General features: G+C 44.3%; 1 protein-coding gene across 1 annotated transcript; it reads right to left on the bottom strand.

The window, feature by feature from the left end:
• Positions 1–397: 397 nt before the first annotated feature.
• Positions 398–25,602, bottom strand: HPS5 (HPS5 biogenesis of lysosomal organelles complex 2 subunit 2). The gene is made up of 23 exons (XM_064163286.1): positions 25,425–25,602; positions 22,745–22,914; positions 22,239–22,349; positions 20,882–20,946; positions 19,738–19,930; positions 18,334–18,471; positions 16,894–17,105; positions 16,484–16,555; positions 16,164–16,252; positions 14,229–14,407; positions 13,830–13,988; positions 12,306–12,465; positions 10,259–10,382; positions 7,898–8,053; positions 7,378–7,452; positions 5,781–6,385; positions 4,484–4,607; positions 4,137–4,292; positions 3,626–3,745; positions 3,233–3,346; positions 2,214–2,320; positions 960–1,245; positions 398–555 (listed from the first exon to the last, which is right to left on the bottom strand). The coding sequence occupies exons 2-23, from the start codon at positions 22,850–22,852 to the stop codon at positions 495–497; spliced, it is 3,414 nt and encodes a 1,137-aa protein (XP_064019356.1). The 5' UTR covers positions 22,853–22,914; positions 25,425–25,602; the 3' UTR covers positions 398–494.
• Between the last annotated feature and the right edge of the window lie 142 nt (positions 25,603–25,744).

Below are 25,744 nucleotides of genomic sequence, written 5' to 3'. Positions count from 1 at the left end.
GATTCCACGACCCCTCTGGGCAGCCTGTTCCAGTCTCGTCACCCTCACAGGGAAAAAAAATGTCTTCATGTTTCCATGGAACTTCCACTCCTCCCAGTTCGGTGTCAGCAGCAAACCTGCTGACAGTGCACTCTGTTCCTTCATCCAGGTCACTGAGGAATATATTAACTAGTACTACCCCTGAGGCATTCCACTAGAGGCTTCCAACTAGACTGTCCCATTGACCACAACTCTCTGACTTCTTTCTTTCAACCAGTTCACATCCACCTCACTACCTGATCATCCAGATCACACCTCCTCAGTTTCGCTGCAAGGACGCTGTGGGAGATGGTGTGAAACATCAACAGTTCCTGAGGAGATACCTGCCAGAGGGAGAGAGACTCAATACAACTGAACATTTAGACAGGAGATCATTTCTTTAAGAGACTGTTAAGAGGCACTTTAATATACAATCATTAAAAAAGTAAAGTTCCCAGAGTTTTCCAACTTGTTTTCTATGCTTGCTGAGACCACAAAAACCGATCACACCTTTCCAACATGGTCTGAATCAGTGCTCTGCAATGAAATCAAAGAGAGAGGGGGGAAAAAAGGTCAGAGTAAAAAAAGCTGACAGAGAGAACAACTAAGGTTGGTTGCTTCCTAAAAAAATGTTTGTCCAAATTGTAATTGCATTTCAGAAATATCATTGTGACATCACAATACAGGCCTTGTCTGGAAGGCAGAGGGGAGCTCAGAGTCTGTGCAGGACTCATCCCTTTCAAATATATCTTTAAAATACGATTTCCTGCTTCCTCATCTTCCAGTTCTAAATGCCTATATTGCATAATACATAGCTCTTAAATAACAAGGGCTTTCAGCTGAGTTTGAAACTAGAGGTTTAAAATGTCTAAGTAGAAAGTTAAAACACCAAGAAGATCCAAGAGGAGCAGCGTGGATCCTCCGCTGTCACATCACCTTACCTTTGCCTTTTCTCAGCAATTCTCAGTATCTCACAGACACCAGTAAATCTCTCAGACAATTCTAGGGCCAAGCCACACTCCTGCAAGAGAGGCAAGGCACGATTTGGGCCAATGGCCTTTGCCAGCAGCAGTGCTACGTTCTCCACAGTGATGCAGTCTGGGCAGCTCAGGCTGCCGTTGCTGACAGCATTCCCGTTCTGTTGGATGTGCTCGTGGGAAGCTGTGCTGTGATCCCGTGCAAGGTGCAGAAGCAGCTTCCATTCTTCTATGGTCTCTGGGAGGGAACCTAGATGTGAAAGGAGTTGGTATACACTATTTGTAGAACAAGGATTATTTTAAGCCTACTGTTTTAAATCTTTTCTGGTTTTCTCTGTGAAGGTTGAAGGGAACCAAGAGTTATCAGCAAGTGGATTGTGCACAGAAGTGTACTGCCCCAGCTGACTTGGGGTGAAGATTTCAGTATCTTAAGGAGGCCTACAAGAAAGCTGGGGAGGAACTTCTTAGGATGTCAGGTAGTGATAGGAGTAAGGGGAATGGAACAACGCTAGAAATGGGTAGATTCAGACTGGATGCTAGGAAGAAATTCTTCATCATGAGGGTGGTGAGACCCTGGAACAGGTTACCCAGGGAGGTGGTGGAAGCCTCATCCCTGGAGGTGATTAAGACCAGGCTGGATGAGGCTCTAGACAGCCTGATTTAGTGTGAAGTGTCCTCCCCATGGTGGAGGGGCTGGAACTAGATGATCCTTGTGGTCCCTTCCAACCCTGACTGACTGATTCTATGATTCAGTGGTGAACCCTATGTGCAAAGCTTCAAACTAGTTCAGTGTGTGAGACTTTGGATTAAGTCCAGAGACAAAGATTTGTTCTGTCCCATCTCAGGCCTACTGGCAATCATCTTCTGTGTTCTGCCATGCCATAGCAGATTATGCTTGTCATAACTGTGTGCACAGGTGCTGGCAGGGAGTTGTGCTGTGCAAGGAGGATAGCTACTGCTCTGTTTGCAACACCAAATTTACCTTCATCTCCCCATTGAGAAAAGGTCAAGAATGCAGAGTAGTTTAAACATTTTCTGGCACAACTGATTTCACAGAGCACAAACGTGAAGATACACAACTGTAACACCCCTTGATGTCTTTCAAACATGCTCCACTACACAGTGCTACCAAAAAGTTCACCTCTGGACAAATCAGGACATAATACAGACAGTTCCTGCATTACAGAAGTATGTTTACACAGATTAAGACTCACTAACCATCTTCTCCATTCAACAGGCTCAAATCATCCAAATGAACAATATTAGTAAAGGCTTCTCTTCTTCTGTCCAGCTCCAGGCAGAGAAAAAGATATCCAGGCCAAAATCTTGAACAAGAGAGTAAAGATTTCCAGGAATCACACACTGTCTAAACTAAAAGTCAACAATTATTACATGCTCATTTCAATATCTGTGAAGACAGAAACAACTGCATTTCCTGCATGCCAGAAATCACTACAAACTGGGGACACAGGGAACATCCCCTAACCAAGAGAGGTATTTGGTACATTAAACTGGACACTCAATAGTCATAGAGCAGCTTAGGCTGGAAGGGACCTTAGAGATCATCTATCCCAACCTCCCTGCTTTGGGCAGGGACACCTCTCAACTAGACTTGGCTGCTCAAGGCCTCATCCTACCTTCACCACACCCAGGGAAGACACACCCACAACCTCCCCCAGGCAGCCTATTTCAGAGTCCCAGCAGCCTCATACTGAAGAGCTTCTTCCTAAAATCCAACCTAAAACTACTTTCCCTCAGCTTCAAACCATTCCCCCTTGTCCTGTCTCTAGACACCCTCATGAAAAGTCCCACTACAGCCTTCCTTTAGGATTCCTTCAGGTATCGAAAGGCAGCTCTAAGGTCCTCCCGGAGTCTTTTCTCTAGGATGAACAGTCCCAGCTCCCTCAGCCTATCCTTAGGGCTCCAGCCCTTGGATTATCTTTGTGGCCCTCTCCTGGACTTGCTCCAACATCAGTGTCCTTCTTATTATGGGGACGCCAGAACTGGATGCAGTATTTGAGGTGAGGTCTCACAAAAGCAAAGTGGCAGAATCACCTCTCTTGCTCTGCTGGCCACGCTCCTCTGGATGTAGCCCAGGATATGATTTCCCCAAACAGGAAGTGTTTTAAAACAAAACCTTTCCAGGTCATGAGCATTCAATTAATTTCCATTTGCATCTTTTGGGGTTCAAAACACCAGCCAAGTAACTATCAAGAACTGCCAAGTTCTCTTCTTACCCATGTGATTTACAAATGTCAGCCATCTTCTCTTTTGTAACAAAGTCAGCTGGGAGTTTAATCAAGAGCAGAATGAGCTGGCTGTAGCCCCAGGTAAACAAATGTGATCGTGGCCTAGAAGATGAGAAATCCAGTTTTGAAAGGTTAAGGATCTTCAGAATGGGAGAAGGAAAATGAATCAAAGACTGATAAATCTCAGTAGAGCAGTCTGAAAAGTGTTACATAAGAAAGTTCTTTCATTCTTTGGTTGCTTCTGCTGAACTCTGCAACATGCAAAATGCTGCAAGGGTTTGACTGACACCCAAATTGTCATACAAAAATCCAAGCCAAAAGTCTGCAGATCCATTAAAGCTTTTTGTTGCACTCAGGCCCCTTGGGTGAACTCTGCTTTACCTGGGATTGCCTTCTGCATCCACAGTATTTGCTCTTTGTGGTGCATCATGAGAAACTGCTAAGCACAACCAATCCAGTCGGACAGATTCAGGCTGGAGAAGTGATCTAAGAAGAGATGACCTAGAAAAAAAAACCAAAACAAAACAGAAGGAAAAAAAACCACCATAACTAGCAGCTTTAAATATGCCAGATATGGACATTTAAAGATTGGAGGGCAGTGGGGGTAGGACGTAAAATCAATCTGGAAAAGCCTAGGATGATCTGTCTCTAGAAACTGAATGAACCACTGAAAAGCAAGAAGTTTGCAGGCTGAGTTCCTCAGAGGTTTCATATTCCTTTAAAAGCTAACCTAAGTACACTGGCTGGAAAAAGGACCTGAAACCTAATGCTAATGAACAGCAAGCAGACAGCTACAGAAACTGTAGAAAGCGCCCCCCAGAGGCCAACTGAAAAAAACACAACTCCATGGAGACGGCAGGCAGATGAAAAAGATTCTATATTCCTATTTTACCTTTTATCCTCTGGCTTTGATTTCACCAGACTGTCTAAATATGCTAAGAAGTGAGCTGGATCATTCCTGCAAATCTGTTTGATATCAGCAGGTGAAATAGAGGGGTGGAACTTGATCAAGGGCCGAAGAGCTGTTTCCCCAAATTTTTCATAAAGCCTGGAGAGGGAAGATGAAAAAAACTGTTTTCAGTACCAAAGAGCAAAATCATCACTTTTCCAACACCTCTGAGACAGTACTGAAAGGTGACCCTTTGAAAGCTTCCCAGAAAGTTCATGAAATGTTAAGTGAACCAATTCCTGGCAGCAAGTTAGTAACAAAGAGGAAAGGAAAAGGACTTGGCTACAAACCTTTGGACATGTACCAGCAGCAGAGGGCTACCATCCCAAGGCCCCAGCTCATGCAGCTGTTTCAGGATTTTCAACATATCTTCATTTTCCATTGCTAAAGCCACTGGACTGTGACAAGTTAGTTCTGAAATAGATCAGTACCCAAGTTAAACCTGTTCTTAAACCTGAAAGAAAAGTTATCACTACTTTCTTGAAACTCTCTAGCTAACATCAGTGATAAGTGAACAGATCCTGCTTGTTCATTTCATAGAAATCAATGTCACTGACATGCACTTACAGCAGAATTAGTTATAAATGGATACAATTTAGGCATGGAATAGTGTTCTTAATATATTAACTTCTGAGGAGGTATTTTTTCTCTCGGAAAAAAAAGATAGTCACTGCAGAAGAGAAGGATTGCTGAATATAATGCAGCTCTGTATCAGTTGTTACAGAGCACAATTGGCTTCTGTAAGTAAAAGCTTCAGCCTGAACGCTGACTTCCCAGAATGCAGAACTCAACACCAACCTCGATCCTGTGGGTGTTAATCTACAGGCACAAGTGCAGTCCCACCACTGCAGACACTGCTAAGATTCTCAGAATCCAAATACTTGAACAGATTCCCAAAAACCCTAGTACCAGATATCAACCCTCAAAGGAAGATTCTGCTGCTTGACTGCTCCACTGGTGCCAAAACGATGGTGAGACTTTAATTCACTCAAAAGAAATGCATAAAGCAGAACGTGAACACAGTGAACAGAAGAAGTTCTGTTTTCCAGTGTAATCAGGAAGCTTTGGTTCAGGCTAAAGAGACATCCAAAAGATTACAAAGGATTTCTGTGGAAAAAGGGAGCCTGAGGAGATCACAAGCCACTCATCTGCACGGAACCCTCTACTCCATTCAGTCTTGTTTCACATGAACCACATTTCTCTGCAGGTCACATCTTCCATTTCCAGTGTGAACACTGAAGCTTCTATGGATGTATGTCTCATGTTGCTTTTTTTTTTCTTGAAGCACATGTATTTGTCTTAAATAAATGTGCTCTGTAATAGCTACAGTGTGCCATCAAATGCAAAACCTCAGAATTGCAAAGTGGAGAGAAGGGAGGAACAGTCTCTGCAAGGAGCCAGCAGAGTTAGCCTTTGGGGGAAAAGTAACCAACCAACCCATCCCAAAATGAAACGAAAACTCCCCCACACCAACTATTTTCTCCTTCCCACACAACATCTACAGACACAAATGGGAACCTCAAGCTGTTTTCTCTTCTCTCTGAGTCTTGCTTTCAGTTTATTGGTAATAAAATTCCCATGAGTTACCTTTCAATCCTGCGATGTAAGTTTCCCATATGTCAGGGCTGGCTGCATGCATGGTTATAATGCACTGCTTTAGTCTTTTCAAATCCAAAAGAAAGAAGTAGCTTTGCATAAACCTACAAGCCAAGGTCGACAAAGCAGATAGTGGCAGGCTTCTATCAGAGCTTTGCCCAGCATCACCACGACCAGAAAACACACACAGCTCAAAACACAGTGTGGTCAGCTCAGTGAGATCTCTCTGCACCTCCGGTGCAATGACACAGGGAGGAGACACCTGAAAGCCTTGCTCCAAGGGTCTCCTCAAGCCAGCACCATTTTCACACATGGTGTTGCTCACACAGGTTCCATCAGTATTTTCCTTTGCAGTGCAGTATTCCAAGGTATTACTCTGCTCTTTGTCTCCTGGTTCCCCATCAGCTGGATCCAGTTGAAGGTTTTCCTCCAGGGCTGCTCTCTGGTCTTCAGCACATGTAGTCTTGCTTGTCTTGACAGAGGAATCAGAATGCTCTTTGCTGCCAAACCTTTCTTCTAGATAGACAAGCCACTCCTGTAAAACCTTTCTCATGCACTCTGGTTCTAGCAAAACCAGGGGATCCTGGAGTTTGGCTCTGCAGCGTAAAAAAGAAGTTTCACAAGCTGCTTAACAGTTCTAAGATGCCACAGGTGAAATACTTTATGTTTTCTGTAACTCAGAGTATACTCCTGACCTAGAGTTGGTTGTGACCTGGGGCTATTTAGTCTGAAAAGAAGGGCGAGAGGGGATCTGATCAATGTCTATAAATAGCTGAGGACTAGGGGTCAGGATAGCACTAAAGTAGCTAAATAAGCTTTTAGGTTTTTTTTTACTTGAACACCTCTGTATTTAGGACAAAAGGACAGCACTAAAGTAGCTAAATAAACTTTTAGGGGGGTTTACTTGTACACCTTTGTATTTAGGACAAAAGGATAGCACTAAAGTAGCTGAATAAGCTTTTAGTGGGTTTTACTTGGTTTCAAATAGGGCAAACAATGAACCAGACCATATTAACAGAAGTTTAGAGCAGTACTCTTACATCTATGTAATTAATTAGCATGTCCAGAGAAGGGCAACAAGGCTGGTGAGAGGCCTTGAGCACAGGCCCTACGAGGAGAGGCTGAGGGAGTTGGGATCCTTTAGCCTGGAGAAGAGGAGGCTCAGGGGTGACCTTATTGTTGTCTACAACTACCTGAGGGGTGGTTGTGGCCAGGGGGAGGTTGCTCTCTTCTCTCAGGTGGCCAGCACCAGAACGAGAGGACACAGCCTCAAGCTACGCCAGGGGAAATTTAGGCTCGAGGTGAGGAGAAAGTTCTTCCCTGAGAGAGTCATTGGACACTGGAATGGGCTGCCTGGGGAGGTGGTGGAGTCACCGTCCCTGGGGCTGTTCAAGGCAAGATTGGACGTGGCACTTGGTGCCATGGTCTGGCCTTGAGAATTGTGGTAAAGGGTTGGACTTGATGATCTGTGAGGTCTCTTCCAACCTAGTTGATACTGTGATACTGTAATAAAATAGAATTTGAAAAAAATCAAGTATTTTTCTACCAAGCCAAATATGCCTGAACACTGAAAACGTTTCCCACTTACACAGCTTCTGCTGTTGCAGCCTTGAGATCTCTTAGATGGTCCTCCTCTGAAAGCTGGCAGCTCTGTGGTTCTGGGCTAGAAAAAAACCAACAAACAGTCATTTCAGTCTTAACCTCAAGTATTACTGTGAATAATTTAAGTGAGGACTCCCTCAAAGTTGAGGAAACAACATTAATTACTTCATTTAAAAATATTACAAAGCTTTCATTTCTAAAGAAGGAAGGAACAGCTCAACAGACGCTACGGAGGAATTAGGGGAGCAGTTTTCTGGCTTGGGCTTTCAGCTCGCTTGCTTCTGCTTCCTGTTGCCCTGCTCTGCTCTTTGGGCAAACAGGCTTAGGTCATAATGCTTTTTGTACTGTTTGTCTGATTTGGCTTAGCAACCTCTATTCTTGTGTTTTTTTGTGTGTCTCAATCCCAAGTTTTCGTGTGTTACTTCTCCCTTGCTTCTGTGTTGGGAAGACAGGCAGGTTAACCTGCTGGTTCAGCCACTGCTGGGAAAAAAGGATTTGGCACTCACACTTTCTCTTCCTGGAGAGATGCTGCCAGATTAACAGCCAGCTCCTGCAGCTGCTCCTCATCCTTTGCTTCTTGCCTCCCTCTAGCATCAGGACTTATATGAAGCGTGCTGATTTTTTCAATCTTCTCAGTGGTCTTGCGTACAAAGCTGGAAACGCTGGGAGTGGGAAGTTCAAACCCAAATACATCAGAGAGTCACAGCATTGTCAGGGATGGAAGGGACCTTAAGGATTATCTAGTTCCAAATCATGGGCAGAGACACCTCATACCACAGCAGGTTGCTCAGAGCCTGGCATAAAAAACTTCCAGTGATGGGACTTCAATCACCTCCCTGGGCAACCTGTTCCAGTGTCTCACCACCCTCATGATGAAGAACTTGTTCCTAACATCCAGTCTGAATCTACCCACCTCTAGTTTTGCTGCATTCCCCTTAGTCCTATCGCTACCTGACCTCCTAAAAAGATCCTCACACCAGCTTTCCTGTAGGCCCCCTTAAGATACTGGAAGGCAACAATAAGGCCTCTTCAGAGCCTTCTCCTCTCCAGACTGAATAACTTCAACTCTCTCAGTCTGTCTCCAGAGGACAAACATTGTTTTTTTTCCATTCAAACCATGACTGCAGAAAGCTTTACAACTTGAAGAACTCTCAAGAGCAGGATGAGAGCTGCAATTACCCAGTAGAACAAAATAATCACTAAGAAGCTGCTCAAAATTCATACTTCAGCCAGGGTTCAAGGTTTTGGCACAGAATAAAAGCCTGAAGTATTTAAGAATTGGTTACTTTTGGTTCTGGAGAAGCAGAGTTGCAAACTAACATCAGCCCTCACATGATGATTTATTTGTATACAAGAAATGCAGGTTGGCTACATTGCATTTTAAAAGCTTACAAATCAGAAAGCATCATTATGGAATTAACATTCCTCTTGGTGGTAATAAACTAATTTTACAATACCCCAAATAAATTACCCAGATTACAGAACTCACTGAAAATGTCCTTTTCACACCATCAGTGCCTATCCTTTCAGATATTCTACTCAAATCACCAACATACCAAACCCCAATTATTTCTACCACTGCCATGGTCATCAAGAGTTAACCTGAAAAAAAAAATCAGCCCCTTGCTTTCTGGCCAGGAACTAGTTTAAAAGTATCAGGGAAAAAAAAGGAAAAGTAACCCAACCCTTTGACTTGTTTGTCACAGAAAATGACATCTTTTACTACACTCAGGTATAACAGAAGTTGAAGGTAGCTGCAGAAGAAGAAAGGATTCAAACACAGCAGAACAGTTGGTCTAGAAGGGTTAAAAGGTAAGCTTATTAAAATGAACTGTGAGTATTTCAAATACTGGAAGATTCAGTTATTAGCAGCACCAGTTATTGCTAGTAAAAGCCTAAAAACTGCTGATGCTTTAGAAAGTTGAACACATTCCATGCACTGCTGAAGGTTATTCTCAGAGCCTCACACTATTGATATAACTGAAAATTGGTTTGCAGGGCATAATTTCTGTTCCTAAGTGATCAGTCACAGAATGGCTCAGGTTGGAAGAGACCTCAAGAGATCATCTACTCCAACCCCTCTGCTGTGGGCAAGGACATCTCTCAGCTAGACTTGTTTGCCCAAGGCCTTATCCAATCTGGCCTTAAACACATCCAAGGAGGAGGCATTCACAATCACTCTGGTTAAGTTTTCATACCATCATTGTCAACATTTGAGCTAAAATTAACATCTTTTTTTTTCAAGCTACCTCCTGCATATTTGTCCCTCCCTGCTTTTTAAAGAGAGTTTTAAATAGTAATTTGATTTCTGCATAAACCTGGCACTAGGACATTTACCTGCACCAGGTATAAGCCACCAGTGATCCACAGACACTTGGGGCACTGCTTAGATTCACTGGAAGGTGTATGTGGGGAGATGGCAGGCTGCATGGAATACTGCTAGAACACAACTGCAAAGTATTTGCATGCTTTGAATATTTTAATGTTTGTCCCCAGGCAACACAGGAAGGCTGCACTTACCCATCTAAGTACCAGAAAAGCAAAATCCCCCAACAATGTGCAGCGAGTTTGCTCTGAACACAAACCACAACCACAGTTTAAAGGGTAACAGTAAGCATTCTTAGCTGTTTAAAACCTGAAGGTGAAATCTTGGCTCCACTGAAGTTAACAGCAGCTCTTTGCACCTTCTGTAGAGTCAAGATGAAAGCTCTCAATGGCCTAGCAAACCCAGCTGCACCTGCAGTGCTTCAGTTCAGCTGTTGTGCTTTTGGAGAACAGAGTAGGACCTAAACCAGACAATGCTACAAATGCAGAGGACAGAAAAGGGAAAAGATGCAATGGATGACTGAACCTGCTGCAAGTTTTACCTTTCTTTGACAGCTTGAAGAGAGACGAGAGGAGATGGGGAACGAAATGACAAAGGAATACTGAATGGGAGAAATGTCTCACTCCGGTCAGCCTCAAGCGTCACAGATGCATGAGATACGTTGTCTGACAAATGGAATTGAAAGAAAGAGTCATGAAACAAGTGGCCTGGCAAAAATGGAACAATGAAACCAACTGCAAGTCATTAGGGCATTAATGGATACCCTGCATCTGGGGTTTTCCTGCTTAGTATTCAAGGATGCGGGGAGCCAGAGTGCTCCTTGTATCCAGGGCTGTTTTATTGCTGACACAGAAACTACTAAGTCTGCCTTGCTCAGTCTTTTGGTGCTGTAACAAGGCAAATGATGTTCACCAACTGAATGAAATCTATCTTTTAAAAGCAGGCTTACAGCCCATTTAGGGGGCAAAACCTTGATTTAATCCACTGTCAGGTATTTAAGTATCTGGGAAAATTCATTCTTGTGGCATACATCAACTCACAGTGCAGGAAGACACAGACATGCAAGCCATGGTTAAGCTTTAAGTCAGCCTTATTTTGTTTGAATGGACTTAATAATTGAGCTCATAGCTTCCTGGCTTTTGATAAGCATCAAAAGAAATAGAGAACCACTATTTCCTTTTCACTCCTCTACCCTAACAGTATCCAGAATGTGTTTTGGTGAATCATTTCCTGGCACAAGCATCTTTAAGTGTTGAGAATAAGAAAAAAGCATCCTTTGAAGTAAGGATGAGACTGCACTTTGGAACAGTCAGCACTGTTGAGAGGAGATGATGCTGGTATAGAAAATGTACTATCAGAATCCACAGTCTCTTTAGATAATGCCTAAAGGTCACAAGTGATTTATGATTGCTTGTAAATAAGGCTGCTTTTGTTCATTATGTAGGTTAGAAGCCTAAAAGCTTGCAACATCTTATGTAAATGGGACCAGGGAAACACTAAGTCCATTTCTCTTAAATGCCAGATTTAGCACATGTGCTGCAAGAACCATCTAGAAATTCTCTGCTTTGAAGCCATCAGCAAGCTTGTCCTCTCTTATTGAGAACTTTTCTATCTTCTTACAGTCTGGAACTGGATCTCTCCATTTTAGAGCTCTAATGGCTCTTTAGAGCACTTTTTAATGGTGGTAGAGAGGCACCTGTGACTGTCCTCAAGAGGTGCATGCAGGTAGAAACACATGCAAATGTGTGCTACAAAAAGCAGGACAGCACTACAGAAAATCAGAGCTGTTAATACCAACTTCTCTGCTCTCCCTGCCCCCCTGGCATTTTCCTCAACAAAGCATCCAAAGTCTCTCCAATCTCAACTCCTACTCTCTACAAGAGCAGCTTATTGGAAAGCCTCTCTGTCATAGCTGGAACTAAACCAGCTCCTTAACACCCCAGGATTCAGCATCCCCCTCTCAATCCCTATCAAAGACTAAGACCCATTATTGTGTCACTCTAGCTTCTGTCCAGAGAGAGATTATTTGTTAGGAAAAGAAAATAAATAAAGCAGCTCCCTGGCTGGTTTGGATGTTAGTTATTAACAACTCTGCCATCCCTGTGCAAACCCCATAAGAAAGTTAAGAACACATTGCAAGCCTATTGTTATCCCTGATAAAATATAAAGCCAGAGCCAAGGTTAAGAAATTCTCTCCTGGAACAATTATTACTGGACAAACAAACCAACCAACCTCATTTGAAGCCCAGTGAGCATGCTCATAGTAAACTGAGAGGATCTTGGTATTAAAACAGAGTCAAGTTCTACCTTGGTAAAAGCTCTCTGGGTCTTTTGTTCTGTTTCTCTTGAGTTTTGTGTGCTTTTAAGCTTGGATTTCTGTGGAGATAGCATTCACCCCACTATTTCAAGAAGGAGTTTGACTGGAAGGTGGAGTGACTGTGTTTCCATTGGTCATATAGAGGATTTAATCATGGATTAAAACAAAACAATCACAGTGAAAAATCACAGCACAGAGCCAACCCAAACCCATTCCTGTAGAAGAAATAAAAACTGCACCCAAATCCCAAATTTCCATTAAGAAACATTACCAAGTTCTACTTGTTCATCTTCCTGGTGTGCAGGAAATTCTTTAAGCCTCTCATCTTCTGAGAATGTTTGACTGTGGAGAGAACATGAATCTTCATCTGACTGACTGCCTCTCCGACTGATGACACGATATATTCCAGAGTCCAAGACACTGAAGCTTTCCTGTCAGACAAGGGAGAGAATTTTCATGTTGTGCAAGTTGCATCTCCCTGTCAAGCTTCCTGCAGTGAATGCAGCCAACCACACACACAAACAACTTCCTAAAACAGTCTGGAAAAGCCAAGTGTAACAGCATATTGTGGACATACCCAGAATGGAGCAGTACATAGATAGATGGCAGTGAGTGTGCAGCCCCTGTGACTTTAGAGCTGTGTATGCTGCAGCTGCTTTTAGGAAAGCAGCCTGTGCAACAACTGCTGTGCTTAGTACAAGGCAAAACCCATCTCTGCTTTAGTCCTGCATCTGAGACTGCCACTTCATCCCTTTGTACCTATGTCCTGGTTAACCACATTCAGCTAGCACAATCACAGAACCTGCAAAACTGTTTAGTTCCAGGACACAAAAGAATATGTAGCTTACATATCTGCTAATGAAAGCTTGTCTAGCACATCAAGGTGCAATTGACATGTAGAAGTTTAAAAACCAAAAATAAACAATGCTGAAGTGAAAGCAGCAACTCAAGTGGGCTACAGGAGAGCTGGATAGAGACTTATTGTAAGGACCTGTAGTGAAAGAACAAGGGGCAATGGTTTTAAACTAAAGCAGGGTAGATTTAGGTCAGACATTAGGAAAAAAACCTTTACTACAAAGGTGATGAGACACTGGAAGAGGTTGACCAGAGCAGTTGTGGGCACTTTTCCCCTGGAAGTGTTTAAGACCAGGATGGATGAGGCTTTAAGCAAGCTGGTCTAGTGGGAGGTGTCCCCACCCATGGCAGCAGGGGTTGGAACTGGATGACTTTAAGGTCCCTTCCAACTCAAGCTATTCTATGAACTGATATTGAATTAACTATGAAATATTTTCCCTTTCTTGAAAAACAAGCCAAGAAAACACCAAGCAGCTGTATGTGTAAAAGAACATTACAAATAGACCTCATTTTTTTTCCTTTCCTTAGAGGTTTCTGTTTAAGCATCATGGAGTGAGAGAATTTGATAGGTTTTCTTTTCAACAGAGTTAGGATAGTTCTGACCATTCAGATATGCAGTTTTCACCACATAAAACCAGAGCTACAATCAATATGACCTTTACTGAAGCACATTAAACTCAGCTGCAGAGAAAGTCTTCTCTTTGTTCACATTTCAGCCATCAGCCACAAAGCAATACAGGAAAAATAAGTAGAAGTACAAGAGCTTAAACAATGTATGCAATCTGTCATACCTCTGTACCCCACTTAATTTTAGAAAGCAGCTTTATAGGTTATAGTGGATGTGGCAAAATGAAAGCCTTATCTTCAAAATGGGCAAAGAAGAGATATTAAGGCATAAGAATCTGGAAGTAACATTTTTTGCCACTCCCACTACACTTACATGAGATGAAATACTGCTCCTTCTACTGCTGCATGCAGAGTCTAGAGGTTCCACCTTTGAAATCAGCTCTTCCAGTTGCATAATGAGATCCTGCTGGGTTGAGGCATCCAGCTGAGACTTCAAATGCTCCAGCTTGTCTAGAGGCAAATTTTTTCTTGCCTGAAAGTACACAGTGGAAGAGAAGCATTGTTATTATTATTTCTAATGCAGATGTGAAAAGCAAAAAGGTGCCACATCTGCAGGCCAGCTCCCAAGTTCTCATCCTAAAAGCATACTGCTTAGAGGAGTTTTGAAAAACACAAGAACATGAATCTCAGAAACCCACAGAACTTAACGGAAGAGGGGGACAGAAACCAGCATGAAGTTGCATCGCATGCTTATAAGAGGCATTTTACTTACTCTGCAACAAGTGATTGAATTTTGGAAGAGACAAGACACCCTGGCAGCAAGGGTCCAGAACCCTCTTCTCATCAGACGCTCTATGCAGCGGTCTATCAGCAGGAGGGAGAGGTGCACAACTTTCCCATTTGTATGCAGGCAGAACAGCTCGTTTTTGTAAACTGCAATATCCTGAATATCTGCAAGACCAGATGCACAGAAATATCTAAAACATCATAGAATCAACCACATTGGAAGAGACCTCCAAGATCATCCAGCCCAACCTAGCACCCAGCTCTATCCCATCAACTAGACTACGGCACTAAGTGCCCTATCCAGGCTTTTCTGGAACACCTCCAGGGACAGCAACTCCATCACCTCCCTGGGCAGCCCATTCTAATGCCAATCACTCTCTTTGGCAAGAACTTCCTCCTAACATCCAGTCTGTACCTTCCCATGGCACAACTTGAGACTGTGTCCCCTTGTTCTGTGGCTGGTTGCCTGGCAGAAGAGACTAACCCCCACCTGGCTACAACCTCCCTTCAGGTAGTAGTAGACAAAAATGAGGTCCTCCCTGAGCCTCCTCTTCTCCAGGCTAAGAGGACTGGATTGGGTAAGTCAGCATTCCTCTCTGCCCCTGAAAGAAGGTGAAAGCATACTTCCCACCTGACTGCAAAAGCCTAAGACACTGTAGCACAAATGACACGAGGAAAACAAGCTCTAACAAGTCCTGAGATAGCATCTAACAACTATAAAGCTCAGTTCAAAGCATCAAAACTTTCCAGAGTTACATTTCTAGAAAGTACACTACAGTTACCAAAACATTTCCTGTTCCTCTGGAGATGAAAATCTAAAAGAGTGATAAAGAGGAGAAACACATCATTGTGAGCTTTGAAAGAGAAGGGGAACATCTGCTGATAGAAAAACTCTTGGAGCTTTCAGCAGATTTCAAAAATGAAACATTGCTGTATGCAAACACTCTGACAAAGGCAGTGGAAATGAACACCACAGGGGAGGGACTGACTGAGAATGGGACTATGCCTATAAACTACACACCCAATGCAGTTCGAGGCTTCGCTCTTTGCTTAACAAGTACATTCTCTGCATTCAGTTCAGGCATGTGTTAGATAAAAACCAAGTTTTAAGCTTTCAGCAGTCAGATTTTCCTTCACAGGACACCTGACTTTAAATAAACCTGAACAAATGAGGAAAGGTTTGACCTCATTAATACTTCTGGTTCTTGCAGCTCACTATTTTATCACTGTATTTTAAGATACTCTCCCCACCATGTTTTCAGAAGTATGGAGGGAAAGGCTGGTTGCAGGAAGCAGGGAGAAAGTTAACACAGGAAGGACATGGACTTGATGGAGTGAGGTCCAGAGGGCCATAAAGACGACTGTGGGGCTGGAGCATCTCTGCTATGAGGACAGACTGAGGGTGCTGGGCTTGGGAGAAGAGAAGGCTCCAGGGAGACTCAATAGCAACCTTCTAGTATCTGAAAGGAGCCTACAAGAAGGCTGGAGAATGACTGCTTACAAAGACAGGTAGTGACAGGACAAGGGGCAATGGTTTTAAATGAGAGAAGAGTAGATTCAGATTGGATGTTAGGAACAAGTTCTTTATCGTGAGGGTTGAGGAACACTGCAACAGGTTGCCCACGGAGTTAGTTGAGGCTTTATCCCTGGAGATATTCAAGGTCAGGCTAGATCAGCAACCTGATCTAGTAGAGGATGTCCCTGCTCACTGCAGGTGGGCTGGAATAGATGACCTCTGGAGCTCCCAAAACATTCCATGATTAATATTTAAGGACACACTTGGCAGAGGATAAGGAAGACATTTTCTAATCGCATTTTGCAATCTAGCTACAGAAATTGAGCTTGAAAAGGCTCCACATTAGGCAAGGACTTCAGAAGTGACAAATGTAGCAGACAAAGAATCTTTGCTTTGTAATATTACCTTTTACTTCACTCCAGAGTAAGACTTGAACACTTTGGGGAAGAAAAATATAAATGCCTCTTTCTGTCCAGGTCATTACACAGTGCTCACTACAAGTAAAGCAGAGGTTAACAGTGAAACAGTTCATTGGAGCAGTCACTATAAAACACGCGGGGATGGCTTAAGTGCAGCAAATGAGGAGTGAGGCAGTTGTTTAATGAGGAATTTGGAAAATCCCTATGCAAAACAATGAAGTTAGCAATGTAAATTAGAAGAATATGCAACTTTTGCATTTTTAAAGTCTATTTTATCCACAAGAAGCTATGCTGACAAATACTCACGTCAAATACAGCAGCTTGGGGAAAGATAAAGATTGTGGGGAAGAGCTGGAACTAGTGTAATGAGGATCCAGTCTGCAAAGCAAAATTGTGATCTGTTACAAGCAGAAACACAACAATAGCACTTTCTTAATAGTCTTAGTTCTGTAAATGCAAGGCTGGCTTAAATAAACAGTCTCATGGCAGCAGCATTCACTGTGACAGTCACACAGACATAACTACAGAACCAAGGCTTTGGCATTTTTGATAGCTCCTGACTCATGTTATTAGAGAAGAATGCATTAAGATGACAACTAGGATTAACACCTGGCTGCACAAGGAACTTAATTCATCTTCTCAGCATTAACACAGTTCTTTTCAACTAGCCTAAAAGCCCCAAGCAAGTTTATCACCAACAACACTCATGTTTCTACCTGAGAGTAATAACAGGGAGAGGCGGTGCTGAGAGCAGCTGCTTGAACTGATGTGTGCTCTGCACTTCCCCATCAAAGTTCACCTCCCACATCCTTGAGCCAGGTCGAGCACAATATATTAATGGCTGCTGATGCCCACTGTTTTTTCCAACAGGAAAGAAACATGCTCCAAACTCTCCATCTCTCTCTTTATTACCAATTTTCCAGAACTTCTCTCTAGCAGAAAACAAATGAAACACAACAAAAAAAGCACACCACACTTGTTAAGGCAGCATTAACAAAATGGCTCTGAAATACTAAATACCAGTTATGGTGCTTCAAAAAAACCAAACAAACCTGCACTGAACATTCTAAAGCCTCTATAAAGCTGATAAAAGGCAGAGCAGAAATATTCATTACATTTAAATGAATGCTCAGATCATGAAGGCATGGGTTTTTCTTTCCTGCAGAACCAGATGGTCAACCTAGTGATGGCAAGATGATGCAACTGATCCTAGAAACCATTTCCAATGGCATGAAAGGGAAGCTGGGGATTATGAATAGTCAGCATGGATTTACAAAGGAAAATCCTGTTCATAGCCCCCAGAAGAGAATGACTGACTTGACAGCTAAGAAGAGCAGCAGATGTTTATCTTGACTTCAGTAAGGCTTTTGACACTGCTCCTGCTCAAATCTTCACAAACTGAGGAAGTATGAGGTAGATAGATACTGAAAAATTCAAAGCTCTGCACTGGAGTAGGAATAATCCTGGGCAGCAGCTCAGGCAACTGATTGGAAAGCAGTTTGTAGAGAAGGGCCTGGGGATGCTGGTGAACAAGAAGCTGACCATGAGCCAGCATGTGCCCTTCTGGCAAAGGCAGTCAACAGCCTCCTGGACTGCATTATAAAGTGCTGCCAGCAACTCAAATGCTATGATCTTTCCTCTCTTCTCAGCACTGGTGAGACATATCTGGGTAACTGGGTCCAGCCCTGGGCTCCCCAGTATGAGAGACAGGGACATACTACGGCAAGTCTAGAAAGGGGCGACAAGGACAATTAAGGGATTGCAGCACTTGTCCTGTAGTAAGAGGTTCACAGGAGAACTCATCTGATCCCACATGTAAATACCTGACCAGAGAGTAAAGAAAACAGAACCAGGCTACTAGCAAAGACAGTGGTGCCCAGGGAAAGGACAAGAGGCAGTGGGCACAAATGGAAATACAGGAGATCCTACTTCACCATTAGAAAAGGTCTATTGTGGGGGTGGCGAACCATCACCAAAGCCTACCCACAGAGCTTGTAGAGTCTCCATCTGTGGAGATGCTCAAAGTCTAAATGGACACAGTCCTGCACAATCTGCTGTGACTGCTTTGAGGAGGAAAACTGGACTAGGTGATGGTCAGAGATCACTTCAGAAACTGAGACTCTGCACAGTCCAGTATTTGACAAGCAAAACACAACTTGCCTCTCAGTATCACACAAATAGGTGCGCGTAAGTGAAGATATGAGCAGTCTTCCATCCAAATAATCAAGCTGAACAACCCGAGAATCCACAGTGGTTATAATCTGAACAGGAAACATCACAAAAGTAGCAGCAGCCTACAGGCAGGAAAAAGAAATGCTCAGTTCAGTAAAGCCTATTTCATCAAGTTAAAAATGCAAAGTTCAGAAGAGACTCAGGTAATGCTGCAAATTCACAGTGCGAGACAGATCATCTCCTTTTTTTTTCTCCTTTAAACATTGAAGCCTCATTCTGTAAAGGCAGAAAAATCTAAATCTTTCCTTTCCCAAAACCATTTTTTTTCCTTAAGCCTTCAATATCTCATCCTTGTAGCATCCTGACATTTCTTTACGAAGAGTGTGTTTTCTGTAATGCACTGAGGTAGTTCATTCTTGCTTTTGTAAGCTTTGTGCCTCTGCCAACTCTCTCAACCCTTCCCACAGATACCTTCAGCCAGGGAGCAGCTTTACAGAAACACACTTGAGGGGTTACCTGACAGAAAAAAAGCCCTTCCATTGGATTCAGCTGCTCTACATAACCTTACTTTCTCTAATACCCTGCAGCAAGTTACCCAGATACTATTTATTATACAAGTGTCCCAGAACAAAGTTACAGGCTTCTTATCCATGAGAAATGAAAAGCACTCAAGCTTCCCAGCAGTCACAATTTCTGACAGCTTAAAGCTGTCTTTGTCAGGAATGTGCCAAAGTACACAACATGAGAGATTCAACTACCCAGCTCTTAACAGGCATAAGCAGACACATTCCATGGGCTTGCCCTCCTCACCTTTTCCCTCTTTCCACAGTTGATTGTCTATTGCTTTGCATGTAGTTGCTTATACTTTTAAATCAATTTTCTGTCACAACTGTTCATGAGGGCTATAAAGGACCTGGAAGTCTACCTACAATTTATTTAAACCAATCCACCAGCTGCAAGAATCAGATTATCCAGACAGAGCTAAGGAAAATCAGAGCCTGTGGTTGCCCTTTCTCAGTCTGACAGCTGAGCTGAGGACTACAACACAGAGCTGAACCCGTAGCTGGAGCCCAAGGAATCCAACAAGCTCAGAAACAACTATCCAAGTCTAAGCCCTTGGTGTAAGTTCCAAGAGGAAGAAGCTCAGCCAGGTTTTAATTCTGTACACTGGAAAGTGCTTTTATGTTGCATTAACAAAATAGCTAGAAGAGGAGGTGGGGAAAGTTCATAGCCACCTCAAGAGCCTAGCTCTTCATCTCAAAAGTTAAAGCCAGCAGAACTTCATCAGCTGTCAAGTCTCTTTCTGTCCTGCTTTACTAAGATAAACAAAAAGATGCCACATGTCAACCCCTGTGGACCTCTTGATCGCAACGTGTGTGCCATTTTACCTTGCCTTGTTTTGATGTGTTAATCTTGATGGCTGATACTTTCCCCACATGATCTCCCACAAAAACACGAAGGGCAGCTGTATCCCAACAGAGAGCTGTGACTTTTCTGCCCTTGTGCTCAGAGGAAACATAAATGCGTTCTGGCTTCCCGCGACGTTCCTGATTCAGCTCCCAGACTACTACCAGACCTAAGCTACAAGAAGTGAAAAAGAAAATGCAATTTGAGGATAAGGCTCTTGGCATTTTATCAAAGAAACAAAGAACATCTAAGCAAAACAGCACATCTCAGAGCTGGTGGTGCTTCAGGCTGTGTGCTTTCAAGAAGTTTGCCTGTGAGGATGTGGGAAAAAATAAGCATTGACAGGATCACAGGATGTTAGGGGTTGGAAGGGATCCAAAATAAGCATTGACAGGATCACAGGATGTTAGGGGTTGGAAGGGATCCAAGGAGATCCATCGAGTTCAACCACCCTGCCAGAGCAGGATCACACAATCTAGCACAGATCACAGAGGAACGCATCCAGACAGGTCTTGAAAGTCTCCAGAGAAAGAGACTCCACAACCTCTCTGGGTAGCCTGTGCCAGTGCTCTGGGACCCTTGCACTAAAGAAGTTTCCCCTTGTGTTGAGGTGCAACCTCTTATGCTGTAACTTAGACACATTGCTCCTTGTCCTATCCAAGGGAGCAAGTGAGCAGAGCCTGTTCCCCTGCTCCTGACCAGCCCTCAGATGTATATAAACATTTGTTAAATCCCCTCTGGGTCTTGTCTTTTGCAGACTAAAAAGGCCCAGGTCCTTCAGCCTCTGCTCATAAGGCATCCCCTCCATTTAAATGGATTTTAAACAATCTAAGTGACAGTAACTACCAATCTTGCTCTGGAACCTTGATGAAGGTGTTTCTTTTGACACTGAAAGGCCACAAAGAGACATTTATCATGACACCTCCACATGCACTAGCTCTCTCCCGTAGATGTTCTGTTATGGAAATACTTACTCTGCAGCAATTATTCCAGGGAATTCTGTAGAGGCATCTGCCAGTTAATTCCTTGGACTCCTCCCTACGCTCAGCAGACGTTGCAGCTGGAATCTTAGAAGTTACTTAAAAATACTTACCCAGAGTTCAAGTTTGCAAGTGCATCACTCACCTGGTGGCAACAGCAACATAGTCTTCATCATGCAAACAACAGGCAACCCGGGAAATGGCACCTTCCTGAAAGCAAGCAGGGGAGTAAGTGCAGGGAGAAGTTTTTCTTGCACTATGTAACTTTAAGACATAACCCAGACTCGTATTAGCAGCTGCCACCACTTTGTTATGATGTGAGTTTAGGCATTTTTCAGTCTGCAAACATTGAACTTAGCCTAAGAAGATGCAGCTGACAACATCAAAAGAAATGACTGCAGTTCATTCTCTGGTTTGAAAAACACAGGAGGAGTCTGTCCCCTCTCCTCATCCCTATGGAAGTTGTTTTGCCATGACTAAGTCAGATCTTCCCAGCCTCAAAGAAAATAGCTGCATTCATGTTACTGGGGGAACAACAGTGGTCTCCAGGAAACAGCATTTGGCTGTAGAAACAGCAATCCCTACCTCACAGTCTGCTTCAGCAAGAGCAAGCCAGCCTATCTTTTCTTTGCTTATCCAGACAGTTCATAGTTTAGACATCCAAACATTGGTAGTTATCTACATGCAGGCTACTCTGCTTTCATATTCAAAGTTTCCTTCAAATTCTTACTCAGGTGGCTTTGTTGCTGCCCTCAAAAGTAAGAATGTGAAAAACTGTGTCCAGTTCTGGGCCCCTTAATTCAAGAGAGATGTTGAGGTGCTGGAACATGTCCAGAGAAGGGCAACAAAGCTGGTGAAAGGCCTGGAACACAAACCCTGTGAGGAGAGGCTGAGGGAGCTGGGGTTGTTTAGCCTGAAGAACAGGAGGCTCAGGGCAGACCTCATTGCTGTCTACAACTACCTGAATGAAGGCTGTAGTCAGCTGGGGTTGGGCTCTTCTGCCAGGCAACCAGCAATAGAACAAGGGGACACAGTCTCAAGCTGTGCCAGGGGAAGTACAGGCTGGGTGTTAGGAGGAAGTTCTTCCCAGAGAGAGTGATTGGCATTGGAATGGGCTGCCCAGGGAGGTGGTGGAGGCACCATCCCTGGAGGTGTTCAAGAAAAGACTGGAAGAGGCACTTAGTGCCATGGTCTAGTTGACTGGATAGGACTGGGTGATGAATTGGACTAGATGACCTTGAGGTCTCTTCCAACCTGCTTGATTCTAACAGAGGCCTGACCCTCTCAGGTAACTTCCTTCACCTCTGATGAAATCTATTACATCATACTCCAGCACTACAAGCTTTTTTAAAATGACCAGTCCAAAACTGCACCTTATTTGGACAATTCAGCAAACTGGAAATGCCTGGTGACTCCTTAATAAAAACAAACAACTTTAAACAAGGTCTCTTTCCCAGGCACATTTTCCCAGGAAACTTCTGTATAGAATTCTTCATCCTTACCTTGTGGGTGAGAAAGAGTCTTTGCTTCCAGCCATCTTTCTGTATAAGGTTCAGTCCTCCTCCTGAACTGCCCAGAGCTAGCCATCGCTTTGATACGTCTATACAGGTGCACTGAAGGAATCAAAATCACAATGCACAACATGACTGCTAGGAAGTACTAATAACAGTATCTTTTTCTTACAAGCTTCACTGTTTGCCATCTCTGTATGCCACTCTTGAAGCAATGGCAGCACAGCTGTCAAGGATTAGAACAGTACTCCCTGTATCTGGAGCAAGCAGGACAGGACAGCAACCAAGTCAGGATGCTTTATTTACCCCACAGCTGCATTAAGAAAGCACACACAGAGAATAACAGGATCCTTTGGCTTCCTAAAGTGTTTGTCCCCATAAGCTAGCATGCACACACACCCCAAACCCACAAGATGACCCCTGCAAGCTAAACAGATATTAAACCACATAAGGTCATTATTTGAACTAGCAAAAACCCAACACCACCATAAACTCACCTTCAGACGACTAGAATCCAACCTGAGTGCAGAAAGCAACGGATCCAAACACTCAAACTCTGCCAACACATGGTTGTAAGAGTCTGGAATTACTGGCACAGAGGCCATTGATGTGCCCAAGCAGCACTACTCATTCATGGGTGCATTACAGATTCAGCCTTCAGCTGTGGCTGCCAAAAATTAAATAAGGTCTTGATTAGTTTACTTTTGAGCATTACATCACTTCTTCTACATTAAAAGAAAAACAAACATCCAAAATCAAATGTATTCCTCGTTCAATCAACATCAGGTTTCAGTTTGCCAAAAAAACATAAGGCCCCCAGTCTGCAAACTCAGACCCTGCTCCATCTATAAGAAGCTTTCATAGAATAGTCTAGGTTGGAAGGGACCTCAAGGATCATCCAGCTCCAACCCCCCTCAGAAGGCAGGGACAGCTCCCACTAGAGCAGGTTGCTCAAGGCCTCATCCAACTTGGCCTTAAACATCTCTAGGGAGGAAGCAGCCACAACCTCCCTGGGCAACCTGTGCCAGTGTCTCACCACCCTCACTGTAAAGAACTTCCTCCTAACGTCCAGCCTAAATCTCCCCTCTGCCACTGTAAACCCATCACCCCTTGTCCTGTCATTACAAGACCTTGCCAATAGTCCCTCCCCAGCCTTCCTGTAGGTCCCCTTCAGATACTGGAAGGCCACTCTAAGGTCTCCTCGAATGCTTCTCTTCTCCAGACTGAAGAGCCTCAATTCTCTCAGCCTGTCCTCACAGCAGAGGTGCTACAGCCCTTTGAGCATCTTCTTGGTCCTCCTCTGGACACTGTCCAACAGTTCCATGTCCCTGTTGTGCTGGGGGCTCCAGAACTGCACACAGTACTCCAGGTGGTGTCTGACGAGAGCAGAGTAAAGGGGGGGAATCCTCTGCCTTGCCCTGCTGGCCATATTTCTCTTGATGCAGACTAGGGCACAGTTGGCTGTCTGGGCTGCACTCACATTGCAGGCTCTGTTGAGCTTTTCATCAACCCAGACCCCCAGGTCCTTTTCCTCAGGCCTGCTCTCAGCCATTCCTCACCCAGCCTGGATCTGTGCCTGGGATTGCGCCGACCCCAGGTGCAGGACCTTACACGTGGCCTTATTGAATGTCATGAGGTTGGCCTGGGCCCACCTCCCCAGCCTGTCCAGGTCCCTCTGGATGGCATCCCTGCCCTCTAGCAAGTTCGACTGTGCCACACAGCTTGGTATCATCTGCAAACTTTCACTTGAAGTTCACTTCAGAAAACTTAATCTGTCTGCCACCTACCTCAGAAACATTTAAATTGCAGCTATATTTACAGCCACTTGTGAAACGAGTTCTCCTTGCCCATGGCAAAAGCTTTGCTCTGTGGTAAAATGCACACACATTCTACAACACATCCTTGATTTGAATATGATTTTCCCAAGAAAAACATTCAATGTTGGATTTTATACCTATGTCATCTTCTCTCCCCAAACTAAATAAATTTAAGGCATGTTTTCCTCAGTTGACATCAGACTTACGGCTATCTGCACTTGTGCATCTTTAAAGACAACCACAAGCACACACAAACTGCCCTGCCCACGGTGCCTCCTCTACAGCATGCAGGGCAGGTAACATGGCACGAAGGGGACACAGCCTCGAGTTGTGCCAGGGGAAGGTACAGGCTGGATGTTAGGAGGAAGTTCTTCACAGAGAGAGTGATTGGCATTAGAATGGGCTGCCCAGGGAGGTGGTGGAGTCATCGTCCCTGGAGGTGTTCAAGCAAAGCCTGGATGGGGCACTTAATGCCATAGTCTAGTTGATGGGATAGAGGTGGGTGATAGGTTGGACTGGATGAGCTTGGAGGTCTCTTCCAATCTGGCTGATTCCATGAAAGCCAGGAATTAAATGGTTATTGAAGATGCAGCCTCATAGGTTGGTTTGTTGTTTTTGCTGAGCAAGACATGCTTTAAAAGAATCTCTTGTTGAGATCTGTGTGTTACAAAACCACTACAATTTAAGCCCTGTTATTCCTAAATAACATTTAGTACATGACCAAGTGACTTAAATAATCCCTCCCCAAAAGACTATCATGTGAAACCTCACATTTCCGTACCAGTGACTGCTTACCGGAGAACAGGAAAAAGGAAGAGAGACATTTAGCCGAAGAGACTGAAAGTTATCTCCTCGAAATTCTCAAAAAGTCCTTCAAATCTGAAATTATGGGCTGCGAGAACATCTCCACCCCAGTGATAAAGTCCAGACCACCCCCAATGGCTTTAAAAGGATGGCGTAGCTCTGCATTAAACTATTTGGTCCACACCACCACCCTAGCGCCCGTTTTACACGCCTTGCAGAAAAGAAAGTCGCAGACAACACGAGATTTTCAACCATTTCTCGGAAAACAGCAACCGGCTGGCGTCTGACCTAGCGCTCAGCGCTCGCTGCCCGCCCGCCAGCTCCTGCCGGAGAACGCACTACTACTCCACCTGCTCCTGTGAGATCGGTGGAGCAAAACGAGGTACTGCTAGGGCCCGGTTGAGCCACCACCTCCCTCAAGAGTAGCTGTCCGACCCAGGCAGACAGGGATGCCGCCGGTCCTGCCACACCCTACGGACCAAGCCTCGAGGGCTTCCGAACACCCGAGCTGGGCACCGGATGCCGGCATTAAGCAACAGATGTCAGTGTAGCTCACCAGTGAGAGGTGGTGGCGGCAGCAGCCTTCCGAAAGCGGAGGCAGCAAAAGCTGGACAGGCTAGACAGGCCTCCGGCCAGGAATTTGGACGCAGGAAGTCCGGGAACGGCGACAACAGGGACTTTCTGGAATCGAGACGACCTCTCCTTCCTCAGACAATCACAGTCGGTGGGTTGGTAGCTCCTGATAACTCTCCGAAGGACGAGAGCCGAGCAGAACCAAGTCCTGACCGGGAGCCCGCAGTCCCGGAGCGGAGCAGAGCACAGCCAAGCAGCCCTGCACACTCCCAGCCGGCCCGGACCCGGACCCGCCTCCGCTGC

The sequence above is a fragment of the Pogoniulus pusillus genome, chromosome 24, assembly GCF_015220805.1.
Source record: "Pogoniulus pusillus isolate bPogPus1 chromosome 24, bPogPus1.pri, whole genome shotgun sequence".
Classification (NCBI taxonomy): domain Eukaryota; kingdom Metazoa; phylum Chordata; class Aves; order Piciformes; family Lybiidae; genus Pogoniulus; species Pogoniulus pusillus.
This window is presented reverse-complemented; position numbering and strand designations above follow the sequence as displayed.